Genomic DNA, 19361 nt, shown 5'->3' with positions numbered 1-19361 from the left:
CACCTTTCTATCCTTCCAAACATTGGTTTTCCTATCAACCCAAAAAGGAGCTACTTTATAATAATAATTTCAGGGGTTTATAAAATGGAGGGTTAGAAATCTAGACCTTGAAATGAGTCTGAGATAGGTTTACTTGTTGATGGTTGGCTCCCTATATGTGTGATTGGAACAACATGCTGATTTTCATATTGCCTCAGTTTCCAGGTTAAAGATAGTTTTCTCAGAGATCTGATGAGGTATCAGTGAGATTGTCTAGGCCTTGTGCTTGGAGAATGTTCACTTAAGAGATTTTGTGCTGACAACAAGAATGATGGTGGTAGCAATACTGTTGAATGAGTGGATAGCAGCACCACTAATATTCTGGTGGCAATTATGATGGTGGTCACAGTACTGATGCTTGGTGATTGGAGACCAGCTGTTAATGATGATGGGGAGTTGTGTGATTCACTTTTTACCACTCTGAAGAAACCTTGAAGCAAACTTATAGGAGGAAGTGTTTATTTCTTGCTGATAGAGTTGTAAGGCTCAGTCCATGGCAACTTGACCACCGAGCTTCAGGAACACTTGTGTTATAAAGTCAAATATCATGGTGAGGACATGTGATGTCTCAGAGCTACTTACATTGTAGCAGACAGGAGTCAGAGAGAAACAGGAGGGAATCAGAGACAGGATGTAGATTCTTCAAAGTCCTACCCTATAGCTTCCACTTCCTCAAATTAGGTCTTGCCTCTAAAGTTTCTACTACCTCCCAAAAGTCTTGTAAATTATAAACTTATCCACACATAGTTCATTGATTATGTCAGATCCTTCATGACCCAATCAAGCTCTGAAACACCATCAGCTCCTAAGCAAGACTTAAACCTGTGAACTTTTGCTGGTGGCTTCTTGAGTTCTGATGGTGTTAATGATAGTAATTAAAGTCATGAAGAAAAGACAGTTCAATCTTCCTCCATCCCAAAGCAGAAAATGAAAGCCTTCTTGCAAGACTGCATATGGATAACTTTGGCTGGACCTGGTGTCTCAGTGAAATTAAGAATATGGTTGACATTTGAGAGGCCCCACAGGTTCTCCCAAGTCATGGTGTTCTCAGACTTCCTTCTCCTTTGACTCTCTCTGCCTTTCTTCATTTCCCTAGCACACAGAGGGGCCCTGTGGCAAACAGGTGGGGTGTGCAGCCTTGAGGAGCAGTGGAAAGTCCAAATACTTGGAAAGATAAACAGACTCCTGCAGATAGCACAAAAGTCCCTTTTCTGAACTCACGTCAAATAAACCTCAACCGACAGGACCTTGTGAAACCACACCAACACACTCTTACAGAAGGACTATATTAAATCTCCAATAAGAAGGGTAACATGGATATCAAGTCCCTAGTTCATACTAACACGGCTGTTTCCTTTTGTTTGAACCTTTGATATCCCTGGGTTGGGTTATGACCAAACTCTTGGACCCATAAATGAAAGTCTTACTGAAGCCCCTTCGAGAAGTAAAGATGGTGGGCTTGTCCACTTTGGCCTTGGGACTGGGCTGCAGAGGAAGAAATGAATGTGGAGCATACTGACATCGCTTCCTGTGTTCTTCTGTTGGGCTACACGCCTGACTCTGAACAACACAGGGATATCTGAAAGCTGGACCCACTCCCAGGAAGCTTACCTGCTTTTTCCAGGAAGCCATTCTTCCTATTGGTTCTTCTCAATGTGTCGTTCTAGCAAGCTTATGCCCCTTTTCAGGACACATTTTATATATACTTTACCAGAAGTTCAAGTTAAAATTTTATTCATACATGTTTTATTTCAAATTCCATGGTGGCCCTGGTGTTACAGCATAGATCTGTAATTCCAATAAGGCAGGGGTGTCTCAAATTTAAGCCAGCCTGGGCTACACAGTAAACCATCCCCCCCCATTTTTTGAGACAAAAAAAGAGGTGTGGATAGTTGGAAAATTCTGACTACATATCAACAGAAGCGAGATAGTGGATACATTATGTTCTTTTGTACACGATATTAATTTTAACTCAGACTATGACTAATAGTCACTGTGAATGATGTCAGTTATATTCTGACACTCAAGAAATAAGAAGGACAGATGAAGTTATTGACCACTGGAAAAAAATGATCTCTACTATAAAATAGATCCATTCCTTCATTCAAAACAAAATGAAACAAATCTATTTACTGAGTAATCTAAGAGGGCCAGGCACTGTCCCACACAAGAATATCCAATCTGTGAACCTCAAGTGCTGTAGAACTAAGAAGAAAGTCACCCTAGTCTTAGACTGAGGTCATGTGACTTCCTCTGTTCGAAGCATGCCAAGAAACTAATTACACTTTGGCTCTCATGTAAGTCTGCCCTCAGGGAGAAAATAGGATGGTCACATGCATTTCCCACTTTCTGGCCCATGTGACTGTTCATTTCTTAATTAAATTAATCAATTGGCACTCATCCAGGAGAGCAATCTCTGCCCATACATATAACTTCCATACTTCCATGGCTGGTCCAACTCATAGCTACCTTTACCTCTGTAAATAAGCACATATTTCATTTACTTAAAGAAACAGTTGTAATGCTGTATTCAAAGAGAAGCTTCTATGGGACATTTTAAAAGGGAGCATTTAGGATTTTTGTGATCATTCCAATCTGAATACTATGCCATCCTTTTGGATTTCTCTGTCTTTCATTGTTCATCTATGTTATAAAATACTGTCACAATGGATTTCATGTAATAAGTTAACTTAAATCATTTCTGGAACAACTGATATTGTCAAATCTTAGATTCCCCCTCTTAAGAGTTATGGAGCTTAGAAAGTTTATGCTACTATCACACAAGATTAATGCCTACCTCACATGTTGGTAGCAAGAAATAAATAGGATAATATACAATTTAATTAATGACAAGAATGCACTCAGTATATTTTAAATGTTATTAAACACATAAGAAGTATTACCATGTGTAAGTGTGCACACACAAGTGTGTTCATGTGTTCACGTGTGTGTGTGTGTGTGTGTGTGTGTGAGAGAGAGAGAGAGAGAGAGAGAGAGAGAGAGAGAGAGAGAATGTGTACTTGTGTGTTCTGTCTGACTTGGTTGTGAAAAACACCATGGAGTGTGTGAGATGTAAAGATATTTAGAAGACAGAAAAAGATTCTTCAGACGCCGAAACGGAGCAGATATTTCAGTGAAGAAGCACCAGTTCTCTGTGAAACAAAGTGTGTGTAGCTTCCGGGAGCTGTTAGCAAAACATGATAGCAAGAAGGTTCTTTGACTACCTGAAGATCCACAACTAAGGTTCCCTCATTCCTGAACTAGCCCTGCTGTTCTCAGATAATTATATGACATACTAGCATCACTGAGGAAACTTACTTTTCAGCTACAAAATCATAATCCTGCACTCAGATATTTGGGCTGATTAGAGTTTAAAACAGAGCAGACAAATCTGTCTTCTTAATGGAGGAGACAAATTCTACAAGTTCTGATTAAAAATGATCCTCAGGTTGCTGTGGGAGAAGGAGCTTATACTGGTAGAAGCCTCAATCTTTACTGTTTGCTAACATCTCTACTATAGCCACAAAGGTACACACACACACACACACACACACACGTCCTTTTTCTCCTACCTTGTTCCCAATGAGCGAAAGGTCAAACATGAGTTTTCTGAAAAGCTTTTCTGCTTGTGTTTCCTTTCCCACAAGTCTGCTTCTCCTTAACCCTTATTCCTACCACAGCAAAAAGAACCATGACACATGCGATGAATACAAATATTATTTTAATCTTAGGGATCCTGTTATTGCAAGTACCTGGGCAACTTCTTCATGTAAATACCAGGGTGAGGTCAGGATTTGGATAGACCAAAAGAGATGAGGTGCTTTAATGTGATGCCAACAAAAAAGTTGGTTCCCTCCCAATCCCAAACCTATCTGATCCCTTTCTCCATCTCTCTGCAGAGGATTGTCTGCACGGCTGGTCTCCAGTGGTATCCCCATCCTGCTCTGATCCACTGTGTCAAAGGCTGTGAGGTGAGTCACAAGAGGAGATATCTCAGCTCAGAAAATGTACTTATGGTGTTGTTTTGATTGTGGTGGTTACAACGTACTACACCTACTAAGTAGTGTACATATGCATCAATAAAATTATTAGAACGCAGCAGAGTATCATAATCTTCTACAGATAAAATCCAGATAGAGAGGTACGAAGAAACATACTAAAAAAATAGAGTATATAATAGTTCAGAGCGTCCAAGGCAAGCTTTTTTTTTGTGTAAAGCCTATAGGTAAAAATTATTGGAACAGAGCAGATAGGACGACAGTCAATCAGAAACATGATTAATATGCAAGTTTGAGAGCAGGAGTTCAGATCCAGCACTCACACAAAAGAAAACATCAGATAATGTGGTAGAAGGTTACATCTTGTTTTACATGTACTTTATGCTCATTGTAACTAGTAAGATCTTAATGCACAACCTGTGCATATGTGTAGAAGGCAAATAAACAGAAACCATATTTATGTGACATGAATACTGAAGCAGGTGTTCTAATAGCAATGCATCATTTTGCCTGTCTAATGCCACGTGAGGTCATCTTTCTTTTAATTTTTATTTCCCTGATGACACTTGCTTCCAGGTGAATTCTGTCTGTCTCCACATCTTAGTCACTTACTAATCCTTCAATTCCAGAAATAATCTGGACACTTTTAACTGAACCTTTGGGTTAAGGTTCAAGATTCTTTCGGACCCTCAAAGTTGTTGACTTCCCGGTTAAGCCATTTCCTGGCCTTAGAATGATGGTGAGTGAGTTCTATTGATGACCGTTTGGGAATGGGTCAACAGACAAGTTCTTGGGATGTAGCTTTATTCTTGATGAAAGGCTTACATGGAAACCAAACCTGTTTCTCTGCATTAATTTGGCCCTTCCTTGACATTTCCTGAGAAGATACAACATAGTGTCCCTAACAAATGTATAGAAAGAAGCAGTCTTCTCAGACAGAGCAGAAACAGAGCTTCACAACCATTCCCAAATGGGTATCAAATCTCTGTAGTCTCAGAATTCAGGTAGAGGGCCATGATAATGTTCTAGAAACATTTGTGTGAACTGGAGATGCTCTTTAAATAAAAAGATCATCAAAACCACATAATTATTTAAAAGACGAGGAAACAGATCAAGACAAGTATTTCCAGGAGAATTTGGTGGAACTCCAAAGCTGAGAATATTTCTAACATGACCTAGCTCTACCAGATTGCTACCTAAACAGGAAAATTAGAATCAGAGATCAATAGAATGATATTTGTTTGAATAGCACAATAGCCACAGAATCAATACGAGGCCAGATATTCTGTCTGCTAGTCTGCATTTTTTCCTTGCTTTCTATTTATCTCCTGTTCATCACCATTTGCTTAAAGCATCACAAAACATTAGGGGCCACATGTTTCTTCCTGCTATGGTTAGTGAATCACATATGTATTTTTCAGGGTAGGCAGCATGGTAGTCTTCAAGAACTCTTATTCCTCCAGACTTCATCCTGACAAAATAAGGCCAGGGCCTTGCCACTGTTGCTTCTTTTCATGTCTCCAAATCTGTCCTGTGTTTGTGGGAAAGGCATCTTTAGTTACCTGAGCACTCATTATGCTGAGCTGGGAGTCTGGTCCTTCAGTGTGACAGCAGAATTTGATCCCTCTTTTGACTCAGCATTGAGCCAAAAGACCCTCTATCACTGATGGGCACTGAACCCTGACGGTGATGCTTATCGCTCTTACCCCTCATCTTGTTCTGTCCTTCTCACTTTAGAGCTAATACTCTATGTCTTATTGAAGAATAAAATAATGCTCAGAAGAGAAATAAATGCTGGGACCAGGAGTGAGATATCAAACGCTAGTTGTCTAGAGTAAGTCAAGATACAAACAGGACCTCTGAGTATCATTCTTCTGCTCACAACTGAGTCCTAGTCAACATTTCACTCATTTATTCAAAGCCTATTTAAGTTCTTTATATGGTCAGTCATTCTTCAAAATTCTGGGATGCACATAGTTTCATGTAAGTTATAATAGCAGCAATGTCAGCTATGATAACAAGTCACCTGTGATCTTTTGTTCCCCATATATCCACCCAACATGCACTATTTGCTAAATGTTTATTGATTATATATTTGATAAATATTTGTGTGAGTTTCCAAATATTTTTTGTAGGAAAATTGGGGTATGAAACCAGATGACTTATGTCTTAAAATCTTAAGTGATAACAAAGAAGACAAAGATGAAAATCTAACATTATGGACCATACTATATTTAAAATGAGTACAAGAGCATGTGGAAACATAGAACATTCAGGGCCCATTAGAAAAAGCACAAGAGTGGGTGAAGATGATTTTTGAGCTATATTCTGAAGAATGGTGTGTTTTTTGGTCTGAATGTATTATTATTTAACGTACTAACTAGATGTAAGATAAAGCTCTATACAGCAATCTTTCCCATGTTTTTTTCTATCTCTAAAAAAAAGTCCCTCTTCCCCCACCTAATTCACTCTTATTTATGATTGTTATCTCCTTTTAAATATCATTTCCTTACCAGGACATTTTCACTGAACAGTCTCAGACAAGTTCAATCTCTTTACTATAATAGTGTCAAGTGACTGTTTGATTAATGACCCCATTTGTTCATAAAGTATATGATCTAGGTGGGTAAGGTACATGGATAGAAGGAAGAGTGGATGGATAGATGGATAGATGGATGGATGAATGGATGGATGGAGATAGATGGATGGATGAATGGATGGATGGAGATAGATGGATGGGTGGGTGAATGAGTGGATAGATGGATGGATGGGTGGGTGGGTGGGTGGGTGGATGAATAGTTGTGACATCAAGGAAAGAAGCTTCATGAAGGAAGCCAACTCCTCCTTTGCCAATCCAGTTTCATGCATTCTCTGATAGGGACTGTGATTTACCTTTACTACTCTTTTCACAGATTATCTGCAGAAGAATTCAAATGAAAAAGGCCTTATGCTTTGTTGTTGAATATGAATGTAACCATGTGTTTGCAGTAGAAGTTGCATGGCAGAGTCATTCCTTAACTTGGAGCCGTGTGTGTGTGTGTGTGTGTGTGTGTGTGTGTGTGTGAGTGTGTGTGTGTTGTGTGTGTTTTCATATGTATGAGCTCAGCAATATTGTTAGCTCCATCTTACCCAGATCTGTCTTACACTCTAAATGAGAAACATGAATTTAACATACAGAGTTGCAGGCACAAAAGCTGGATGAGTGAGAATTTGGAGCACATATGCAAAGCCAATCATGGAACACAGATTAGATTCCTTCTGAGTTTGGTTCTCCTCAGAGTCAGCCAAGATGGGAAGAAAAAGTGGTCACAGGTGAATGAATGGCAGTGTGCTGGTTTGAGCCAATCTTTGACAAGTGATGACATGTTTCTTACACTATTAATTTCAATTAGGGTTCTAGATGATTGAGAGACACAGATAAATTAAATACTGCTTATGTTTTTTAGGGACTTACAGTATACTATCATAATAAACACTTAAACAGACACATAATATACTGTGTTGATGATTAGAGTGAGGAAACATACACACACATACACGAACACACACTTGCACATGCATACACATTTATGTGTGTGTGTATGTGTGTGTGTGTGTGTGTGTGTGTGTGTGTGTGTGTGTTTGTGTACATTCAGGTGCATGGGTGCCATCAATGAGATTCCTTAAATTTTCAGGTTATCAAAGATCTCTGTCTTCAAGCCAAGTAGACAGGTCTAGAAGTTCTGCACACTTGAACTTTGCCGAGACGCACACCTGGGCCTGCTCAGAGAGTGCCTCCCTTCACATTCTAGTACAGCATTGCAGCTTCTAGTCAGTTTGGTTACTTGTAGGTTAAAAATTAGCCTAATGATGGCCAAAAAGTACTTAAGATTCACTAATTAGTTACAAAACTGAACAGCCTCAATTTTTAAGAAAACTTATGAAATGTATTTGTCTGTAAAAATTGTATATATTTTTACAGAAAGTCTATTTCTTTGAACATAAGAAGGAATTCTTGGATTTAGTTTTTTTCCATACCCTTTTGAAATTTGCAACTTATCTAGTTAGAAATGTATTTCTTACAGCTTTTTAAAACTTTGTCATGATCAGTTGTAGTATATATGCAGGGATGGTTGTGTGTGAGGACTGGTTGTAGAACAAATCGGATTTATAACTATGCAGGGTTAATTATCCAATCTGTTTTTGTATTTAAGGATCACAGGTAGATGTAAGACATTTGCTCCCCTGTTGACTTACTAAATTGTAAAATGGTTTGGGAAGGCAGGATAGAATCAACCATGGTGCTATTCACAGGGCTTATTTGTTTAACACAAGTTTAAGCCTGGTTTCAATAAAACAAATATGTATTTCTTTTCTACTAAAAAAAGAAAAAAAGATCTCTGTCTTCATTCTCTCATTTTTGGAGAAACACAAAATGTATAGAACTCGTTGAAAAAATACAAGAAAATACAATACTGTGAACTAAAACATTATAGAATGGGTAGGGGCACTGAGGAGATAGGTTTAGATCTTGTTTTTGTTTTTCTTTTTGTTTTTGTTTTGGCCAGCATGATTTTGACCAATTTGATTTGTTACCTTTACTCTCCAGGTGTTGTCTTATGAAGTGGGAATTGTGACAGAGACTTTTTAAGTTTCAAGAAAATGTAAAAAGAGACCTGCAAAGGCTTAAGACTCTGAGTAAATCTGTAGTCCTTTTAGAGAGACTGCTATTAGTACATAAATTTTTTAGCCCAATCCCCACGAATCCTTAATTTTTATGTTTGAAATTCTGAGGGTTTATATCCAGATTTCTCATTTGTCTGCCTATAAATGATTAAAGAAATATACAGAGAGATTTTATTGTCTTAAAGTAAAATGTACCTTATAATTTAGAAAGAAAGGGGGGGGGGAAGAAAAAAGGGAGGAAGAAAGCAAGAGAAAGAAAGAGTACACCGTGTTTTAATTTTCATACTACAGCAAACAAAATATATTTCTCAGCCTAGTCATATTCCAACAGGGAAAAATATGGCACATAAAAATGTTTATAAACGGTAAAAAGCAAAATGTACCCAAGGGGGTGTTAGAATTGAAAGCCAAGTTGGCTGATGATGGAGATTTGTAAGAAGAAGAGAGACTGCCAGACAACCATAGAGGCCTCAGTGAAGTGCTGAGAGCAGCTCCCTCTCGTGCCAGGATAATAACAGCCTCATTTCTTCCCTGCTTCTCTTCTTTTTTACAGCCATTCATGGGAGACAATTACTGTGATGCCATCAACAATCGAGCTTTCTGCAACTATGATGGGGGGGACTGCTGCACCTCCACAGTAAAGACCAAAAAGGTATGCCATTGTTAACCTCCTCATACCTGCCTCCTCTGTGGCTCTCCAGCCTGCTGGCTAAGGTCTCTTCTACACAGTAGATGACTTGTTGCTGTGGCCATGTTCTTGCTCTGTCTTCAGGTTTGATATTGCTCTAGATTGTTTACTATTATTATTATTATTATTATTATTATTATTATTATTATTATTTCTTTAGTTAGCAGCAAAGCTAAAATCATGTACTAAGGAGGTAGCTGGTCTTTACAGAGGTGGTCCTTAAAGCTTAGTGTCAGGTGTAGAAGCAGATAAAAAAACAACACACACTATAAGAGAAGACTGATCAGAGAAGACTGGTCACAAGAGGCTCTGCAGTGGGAGTAGTAGCTATGCCATCCAAACAAGATAAGGGACAAGAACATGACAAAGAAAAGATTATTTAAAGCAAGTGACTAGCTTATAAATTTTAGAGACAATATTTTTCCTAAGTGATATATCCCAAGCAAAAGTTAAGTAAACACAGGACACACACATGTGGAATATCTATGCCCCATGAACACTCTATTATCTGTTGTTTTTGTGCCTGTGGAATATGAGGTCTGTGAAGGACCTTGTTTACATGTAGGAAGAGAGATTGCAGTGTCATAATCTTCCCTTGGCATTAGGACGCACACCCACATGCAGTGGTTCAATTATTTGTAGTAAAACAGGAAACAGGAGCCTTAGAGCAAGATGCTCATCAGATACCTCAAAAAGTGGTCACATCTGCTAACTTCCTGAGAAGATTAAGAATAGAATTTGGGGCTCTGGTTTTAAAATGGGTGAGACACCTAGGCACCTGGAGCTAAAGGCATTCTTGTAACCATGGAGAAGAAATGCTCTGGTGCTTGCAGCTATCTAGAACATGAGACAAAAAGTCTTTCTGTTCCAGAGAAGATTTTCTCAAATAGTCTATGATAAAGAAATGTGAACTAGGTCACTAGAAAAGAAAAGAATTTAAGTGACAGCTGATGACTGGGAGATTATTCCACACAACCTCCCCATTTCACTACTGAGACACTGAGGCCAGAAGGAGGTTGGTTTGTGCCAGATAACAGAGGAAATGATGCAAGTTTTGTGGCTGCCAGCCTAAGCCCTTGTTAGAACAACCTTAACATAGCTGGTTGCTTCATGAAACATGCTCAGGCCTCACATTTTAAAGACTTCTGAGCACATACTCAAATCAGAGTATGTTAATGGCTGACCAATAAGAATGCTGGGGTCCTCTGGAATCCAGTCAGTCCCAAGTGGGCAGTATTTTTGCAAAATGCCTGACCTTTTGTGGTTTTTGGTTTTGTACTTTTGCTAAAAGACTGAAGATACATGCTTTCTGCTTAAAATAGGAGAATAAAAGCAATTTCCTGTTAATAAATTTTATGATTTTTGTCCTAATAATGGAATAATATGTATCTCACTCTTTGAGAAAACAAAAAATAAAATAAAATAAAATAAAATAAAGAGAGAATATAATCTCTTTCAGCGTGAAGAAAATCATGGTTGCTTTTTGTTTTACATATCTTTCTTGTTTTACTATTTCATATATTTCCATAATAAATGCTAGCCATGTTTTACCCCTCATTCTCAGTCTCCCATCAAAACCCTGCCTTCTAAACATGCCCAGAACCTACCTTCTGCCTTCTTTTTGTGTATGATTTCTTGCCTGAGCCTGGGTGGGGGTTATTTACTGTAGCATGGGCAACTTACCAATGGTTATACCATTGAATAAAATGGCATTGCCCTTTGTTTGTTTGTTTGTTTTTGTATTTTTGCTTTTTTTTTTTTTTACATATTTTGTAAGTATAAAGGTATGTACACCTCTGTGAATCAGTACATTCTCAGTTTGGGTTCTAACTTCTATTTATTTGGCACAGAAAAATTTATGCACACAAATGGTCTAACAATTCAGGTATATTTTTGTTATGTTGCTGTTTATTAGTCAATTGTAATATACAACATTTGTGATAAGTAACCATTTATTTTAACTCTTGTCTTGAACGTTTGAGTGTTGTTCATTTTTTTGTGCATGTAAGTACATTCAGGACTACAAGTGTTCCTTTACAAAATCATTTCTAAGACTAAAATGACAAGGATTGAAGATGTAAAGTTCTTGGTGTCTGCTTGTGGAGAATATAACCTATCATATTTTAGTCCATCAGAGTAGTGTGGTTATTTTTTTAATAATAAATGACATAGTTTTATTTTAAATAGAAATCTCTTAAAAATGTCATCCCTAATTGAGCTCACAAGTTGATCAAATGCTGCCTATGATTAAAATAATTTTATACTAAAACTAAAATATCATAAAACTACTTGGGAGCCTTCTTAAATGTGTTACTGTTTTGACAAGAACGTGCTGTGGGGAGGTGAAGTAATGTGACTGAAGTTCACATGTAGACTCCAAGAGAGAGAGAGAGTGAGAGAGAGAGAGAGAGAGAGAGAGAGAGAGAGAGAGAGAGACAGAGAGACATAGACAGAGACAGAGAGAGAGAGAGAGAGAGAGAGAGAGAGAGAGAGAGAGAGAGAGAGAGAGAAAGACAGAGTCATTATTTGGTTCTCTGTTCCTGAGTTGGGTACATCTGCAATAATGAGAATTTAGTGACAGCCCTTCTAGATGTCTTTGTGAAAGATTTAGGACTTCAGGAAGAAAGGTTCCCCGAGAATGTATATTAATTCTAAGGAGGAAGGGTGTCTCAGCAAAGGTGAATAAGTTTTGGAACAAATGGTGGGGTGCTTAATGACCTAGAGGATAGATTATGGAGGTTAAAGAGTTTTCTCAGAGTATGTGTAATATTGTCATAGTTATTAAACCTGTGATTAACACTTGTCAAAGTGGAAATTCCAAAAAGAATAGGGAAAGTATCTTACATTAACATCACATGTCCTCCTTTTAAATTGCCTAGCGTACTTTCTAAGTAAGCTTCAAGCCTCACCTTCTTGAAGCACATTTGTATACACCCGGCTACTCTCTACAGTAGACTGGTTTGGCGAGGATGATAGGCAACAAAGTAAAACAAAATAAAACACAAACAAACAATCCAAGGGTAGCAAACATGTATGTAAATCACCTCATATGGCAGACTCTCTCTTGGGTTCTCCTTTTGCTGAAATTTGAGAATTCTATACAAATTATTCTGTATTTCTTTCATCTATACTTCCCTTCCTTTCTCTTGTATTTATTTAGTAGATATAAAATATTGAGCCAAGACTCTTTTTTAATCCCATGTCAACACTGGCAAGTCAATATTATTACCTGTATAGAACAGACAAACTGACTTGGCCTCCAAATAATTATGAGGCTTGCCCAATTTCATTTGACCAATGATTGGCAAAGTCCAAATTCAAATCAAGTCCTGTCTGACTCACAAGTCCTGCTCCTTCTTCAGCACAGGGCTGAGTCTCAGAAGGCGAAAGTACCTGTGAATAGGGCCTTGTTCTCAGTGCACCTGGGCATGACTCTCTCAGTTTAGGCTACAGACATTTTATGGTGTTCCAAGGCTGCCAGAGAACTTGGGTGGGGGACCCTCCCTGTGGCACATGAAAGCAGCTATCCCAGAAGCAGTGTTGCCTAGGTAATCCCTGACATCCCAGGCTGCCCAGCTTGCAGGTAATTCTGTATATACACGGGGCAGGAGAAAGTTCTTTTTCTTTCTCCAGCTTAACCAGTAAGAAACCTCTTACTGGAGAGAAGAGGCTTTCTTGATTTTATGTTCCTGACCATTTTTACTTGACATGTCTATTTTTTTCTCACCCATACCCTTGGCCTCTATCCCGGGAAATTCCCTTTCTTCGATCACCCAGTCTGGTACTCTGATCCACAAGGGATGCTGCAAACAGAAGCATGTGCCTAATGAGCACTTGTTATGCAATAAATTTTGGTGGGAATCTCTTACACATGGTGTTTCCAGAACTATCCATCAAGGATGAAAACAGACTCAGTCTGGTCAAGTATGAGGACCAGGTGACAGAGATGTACATGGGATTAGGATTCCGCACTTCTAGAGAAGTCCTTACTGACAGTTGTCGAGGGTAACTGCTTTTTCCTGGTATTTCACTTTTCACTTTGTTGTAGATGTTAAGAAAACTTGGACTTAGAATGTCTCACATCATCCAGTCAGTAGTGGGTAGATCTGAGATACAGATCGATGGTATTTAATAAACATATCACCAGCCTTTAAGCTTCATGGCTAATTTTCAGTGGGCATGTGACTTGTCAAAGCATCTTTTATTTTCAGTTGTAGCAAGAGTCTTCCTTCATACATATTCATACACTCCGGGGCCATGGTTAAGATAGACTTCCCTGAACTAGGGTTTCCCAGTTACTTGGCTCAGAGTGACATCTGAGAACTTCTTCTGGTCTTCCTCCTCTGTCTGTGTTTATACCTGCCTTTACCAACATCCACTATGTAGAGAATATCCTGGGCCATGTTGTCATACAAAGGCAATATTTAAAACCTTAATAGCAGGACTTATCCAACTTCCTACATAGACAGCTGCCTTGTATGTATCATGTGGTAGGCAGGAACAGGTAGGTAGTCCTCTGCTTCTTAAGATTTTGGCTTATTATTTTTTATTGGAGCCACTAGCCTTGAATACAATGTCCATGATGGCTGACTTCATTGCTTTAATAATTAATGGCTGATTTCATTGTTTGAATAATTAAATATGTGATTTTAGTTAAGTTGATGTGTTGGTGATAATATAACAAAATGTGGTGTATTAACAAAGATTTCTATCACAGCAGATGAGACATATCAGTTCCGTAAGGTCTGAGGTGAAAGGTTTTAGAGAGGAGCAGGCCCAGGGTGAAAGGAAGAAAGAATGTCTTTGGCAGAGGGCACAGACTATACCAGAGCCCAGATATCAATTAGGGAAAGTATGAAGAAAGTCACTTCTTGCTATATAGAGCCAGATCAGAGCACAGAGGAAGAAGAAAGAAGCCTAGATGGATAAGGATTTTACAACTTAAGCCACTATGTCTGATCATTCTCCAAAGGTAATGGGGAAGTACAAGCAGTATTGCAAGCATTGTACCAGCTCAGAGGAGCCAAGAATGCATCTTCAAAGACATCTTATGCCAAACTGAAAGGATTAGTAGTAGAAAATGAGCAGCTAGCTAGACAGAACATCCCAACCATTTCATGGCTGATAGTCACAGACTCCAAAGTTGTTTCTGTCCCCCTCCTGTTCAAAGTTGGCCATGACATATTCATGTGGATCGGACACCAAAAGGACTTTTAATTACACACCCTTAAAAAGTTACCTTCTCTGTCACTGTCACTGTCATCGATATCATCCATGGCCTCCATCATCCTCACTATGACAGTATCGATATCAGCATTGACGTAACGAATGTCACCATCATCATGACCATTATGGTCATGTCACCATCATTCAATGAACACATATTTTGAGGCACAGACTGTGCTGAATGGCTTACATAATTTGTGGAAAGAAATTTCTCTTGATCCGATTCTTACTACCTCCATTTTCACTGAAGGAGAACCTCAAGCTCAGAAAAGGAAGTGATCTGTTGGAGATCAGACCTGAAGTCGATTACAGAGCAACAGCTCAAACCTCAGTTCTCATCCCGTCTCTACCAGTACATTTCCTCATTAGGCCTATGTATGTTTTTCATCAATCATGGATAATTTACCCACACTGAAGCACTCTACTCTATCCACTCATTGTTTTGTACTAGGCACTGAATATATCTATCCCAATCCCAAAAACCATATTGTTTGCATGCATCATGTCTTTATATACTTGACCTGCTAACTATTTATATGTACACTGTGCAGTGCCTGAGATCCAGTGACTGACCCAAAGTACCATAGCATAGGTATGCTATGAGGTAGCAGAACTGAAGCTTTTAGACTGTCAACAAAAAAATATCCCTTGTTTCCTTAAAATGCACACACACACACACACACACACACACACACACACACCCTATTTTGCCCACTCCCTCCCTGTTGAGTATGAGTCAGAATCTAGCCCTTGCCTGTCTCCCCGCCTGAGACAAGAGCCTCAGCCAGAGCTTTGTGGTACGTTTGCCCAAGCTACATTCCTAAGCCATTCACACCCATAGATGAAGGGGGTAGCATGGGCAGCTGACCCAGATGGAGAAATCCCATGTCTGAGCACCATTGGCTAGCCAAGAGGAAAAAGGAGAGAAACCTCCCTTGCCTCATTGATTTAGTCTTGTTAACAGAGCCTGGCACGAGACAGCATTACTTTATGTTTATTGGGCATCTACAGATATTATCTGGTCACCATAGTATGTGGCAGGTTTTCATGGGAAGCCACATAGAAGGAAATCTACATAGGGATTCAGAGACTGGAAATCAGACTCATCGGTCCTACTATATCAAAGTGTGATATTGGTCCCTATGCTTAGGAGATCTCCCTCTGCATTGAGATGAATATGACTCCTGTTCTTGCTTGTGGGGGCCATGTGTATGACACTGAGAAATAATACGCACATAAGCAGGTTCCTGGCCGCCTGCCAGCTAGTGACTCACTTCTTTGCATCTTCGTTTCCTCTGAGGTATAAGGCAGGGATAGCAAGAATAGCTACCTTATTAGGGTTGCTGGGAAGCACACAATGAGCTTGAGAGTAGCTCGGGACTAGGTTCAACATAAGGGACAAAGGTCTAGGAGCTGGTTTGGATTTTATTGATTCCTCAGCAGAACATTGTAGAGATTTTATCAAGGCATAGTTTTTCATATAGAACCTGTAAGTGAGTTCCAAACTACTACCATGATCTCATGAATATATCTATATTTAAAGAACAGGATAGTCACAGATGGTACTGGAGTCCCTTTGGGGCCCAAGCCTTCTCGACTGTTACCATATTCTAATTACATTCTCTACTATATACTCTCAGATGCGTCTATGCATCTATTTAAGAAATGTTGAAACTTCCAGGGTTGGCTTTGCAAGGATAGAGAATAGAAGCCTCTTTCATACATAACCAGACCAGGGTGAGAATCAGCTGGTCCCAGAGCTCTGCCTGCCAGTTACTTTGGAGACATTAATGGAGCTCATGAGTATAGGAAAAGAAGCAGGCAAGGCAGAGTTTGTTGGTAAAATTCTTTGTTTCTAGTTCCTAGGCAAGAGCTATGGGTAGCTCGATGAAAAAGAGGCTTGCCTAGCCTATATAAGGCCTAAGACTTAACGCCACACACACACACACACACACACACACACACACACACACACACACCCCACAAACTACACTATTTAACTTTATTTTTCTAGATTGTGTTTGCTTTCCTACTTTTCCATACTGAAAAATATTTTCGGCCATGCTAAATGATAGGTCATAAAGATCATAAATGCTTACTATACAAAGCAGGGGACTCTGTGACATGTGCCAGTGATCTGTTTGTGCATTCATGTGCCCTGGCACTGATGAATCTACTCAGGGCTATCACTTGGCTAAAATTCGACACTAGCCCCTTCATCTTCCCAGACTGAGGAGACACATAAACAAGAAGCAATTCTGTGTAGGAAGAGTGTAAAAATAATACGCTGTGATATCCTAAGACCAAAGAAAAGATAATCCATGTGGAATGATAGTTAGGAAAGAGGAAATTGAAAGGATAAAGACTTAAATATGAGAAAAAGGGGAAGGGATGCTTAAACACTTTATAGGCAAATCTCTCTTAACTCTATAAGTGACTACACCTCATAGCAGATGAAAGAAAAGGTACAGGCAAGGCTCAGATGACATCAGACTCTAAGTTTAGTGTGGAGTGATTGAATTTTCTTTATACAGTCGAAATTGGCCAAATATGTGGATGTGCAGGTCACAGAGGTTCTGTTGCCTCGGTGAAACAGAGCTCGATGGAAAAGAGGTACAAGGAGAGAGTATAGAGAAGCCAATAGAGGTCACTGGAAGATTTTAAGGGCAGAATTTAATCAAGGTCAGTAGAGAGGGTAGGATGAGGGATCAACAAATTGAAGACACCGTCTGGGCAGAGGTGACAAGACAGTGACAGGAGGCTGGGAAGATGGTGGCATATATGATAGAAAAGTGTGACTCTGTATATCTTATTCCTTACTGAGTATATCCTAAGTCTTGGACCATGTTCTAGGGGGAGTCTATGTGGTTTCTCATGTTTTGTCTTCACTACCATATGAGATGAGGTATTGCTGCTATTTTGATCTTTGCTTTATACATGTTGAAACTATGGGCTATGAGAGAGAAAAATTTGCACAAACTGTTTAATGAACATGAAGCAAAAATATGTAATCTGGACCTCAGGACTGCCAGTGTAGACCTCTTCAGACTAGGTCAGTAACTGGAGTTTGTCTCAGATCCTCATTTACTTTCTTTACCATGGATAGAGGATTGATTTCTTCATATATATATATATATATATATATATATATATATATATATATATATTTGATTCTAACATCCTCCTGAAGATGAAGAGGCTGTGGAAAATACATTTGAGAAAGACTAGGAAGAATGCTTGAAAATGGATTTTTTTTCCAGGTTTTTTGTTGTTGTTATTTTGTTGTTTATTTGTTTTGTTTTGCTGCAAATTTTTAGAGGCTAGAAAGTAAATGTCCCAAAGAAGCAAAAGGGTCTGAATGTAAAGGTAAAAAATAGGTGCTCAGTGGGAAAAGACTGACACTGACCAGCACCAATTCCCTGTTAGTTGAAATGTAATATAAAGAGATATCTTAGACATGGGAGGGAGCCATTGGGCAAATAAAGAGTAACTTGCTTTGTGGTTTAGGCTCTAAGAAAATAATACACAACAATATGGACCCAATCTATCTCCATAATAAAGAATTATATTAATTATTAATTCATACAAAGATCTAATGGTGTAATGTATGTATAAAAATGTATGTCTGTACAATTGACTAAGTTTATTCGTTTATCAAGCCCCAGGCTAGATATTTTTATAAGGTATTTTATATAGCCTTGATCACAGTGTCGGGAGATATGAGGATATATTTCTACTGTTCTTATTTAATTAATGAGTTTGCTAAGACTCCAGAAATTGTCACATATTCAAGGTTTCCCTTGAGATAAGTTTAAAAAGAGGGGTTAAGGTTAATACTTAAATTTAAATTATTGAAACTATTTCAAGTCGGAGAAAGGTTAATAGTTATGGAGGTGAGAAAAAAGAAATGAGAGAGAGACAGAGTGAAACACAGAGAGAGACAGAGACAGAGAGAGAGAGAGAGACAGAGAGACAGAGAGAGACAGAGAGAGAGAGAGAGAGAGAGAGAGAGAGAGAGAGAGAGAGAGAGAGAGAGAGAGAGAGAGAGAGAGAGAGAGAGAAAATTAGTCCACAAGTACATAATAATCAGGGAGAGAAAGATGCTCTCTCAGCGACAATCATGAACACTTGGAGACCCTGCCTAGGCAGGAGGCGAATGAGGTCATTAAATCCATCTGCGCAGATGGGAGACCCTCTGGGGAAAGTTACAAGCGACTGTCATGATGCAATACGGTGCAATCGACTTGCGTTAGTTCAGGCTGAGACTCCAGCAGGGACTGCACCGTGACCTGTGGAAAGATGGGTCATGTGCCGGATGGGGAAGGCACTTGCTCTGTTGGGCTTTTCCTACCACTTTCTAGAAAGGCCAGCCAGCCCAAAGTCACAGAACACATGAAGGGATCGACTGGAAATGGAACTTTGGCCTTTCACTTTTTCTTATGCTCAAAATCCGCTTCCAAGAAAGGTCCTCCCAAAACTTAATTCAAAACTTGTATGTAAAATGCCCCTTGCTCAGGACTTCAGGCCCCATCCGAGGCCATGGAAAAATTGTTTTATGCGTTCTTTTTTTTTTTATTTTATTTTGCTCCCCCAACCCAAATATACCACTGTGTATTTAAAGCTTTATTCTTTTAAATGATGCATTCTTACCTTTTATTTTAATTTGTTTATCACAGAAGTTCTACTTGTCAGATAGACCATTGTATGATTATCCTAACAACGTATGAGTACTCATTACAATCTTT

General features: G+C 38.9%; 1 protein-coding gene across 1 annotated transcript in view; it reads left to right on the top strand.

Moving 5' to 3' along the window:
• Positions 1-19361, top strand: part of PAPPA (pappalysin 1) — a gene marked incomplete at both ends in the record, with an annotated part of 218323 nt that overhangs the window by 198441 nt on the left and 521 nt on the right. Inside the window, 2 exons of the mRNA XM_080940261.1 lie at positions 3939-4010; positions 9256-9354. Coding sequence (XP_080796387.1) covers positions 3939-4010; positions 9256-9354 — 171 coding nt within the window. The remainder of the gene's footprint in view (positions 1-3938; positions 4011-9255; positions 9355-19361) is intronic.

This window comes from Micromys minutus, assembly GCF_963924665.1.
Source record: "Micromys minutus genome assembly, chromosome: 28".
NCBI classification, from domain to species: domain Eukaryota; kingdom Metazoa; phylum Chordata; class Mammalia; order Rodentia; family Muridae; genus Micromys; species Micromys minutus.
Note: the sequence above shows the minus strand (reverse complement) of the source record. Positions and strands in the feature narration are given on the sequence as shown.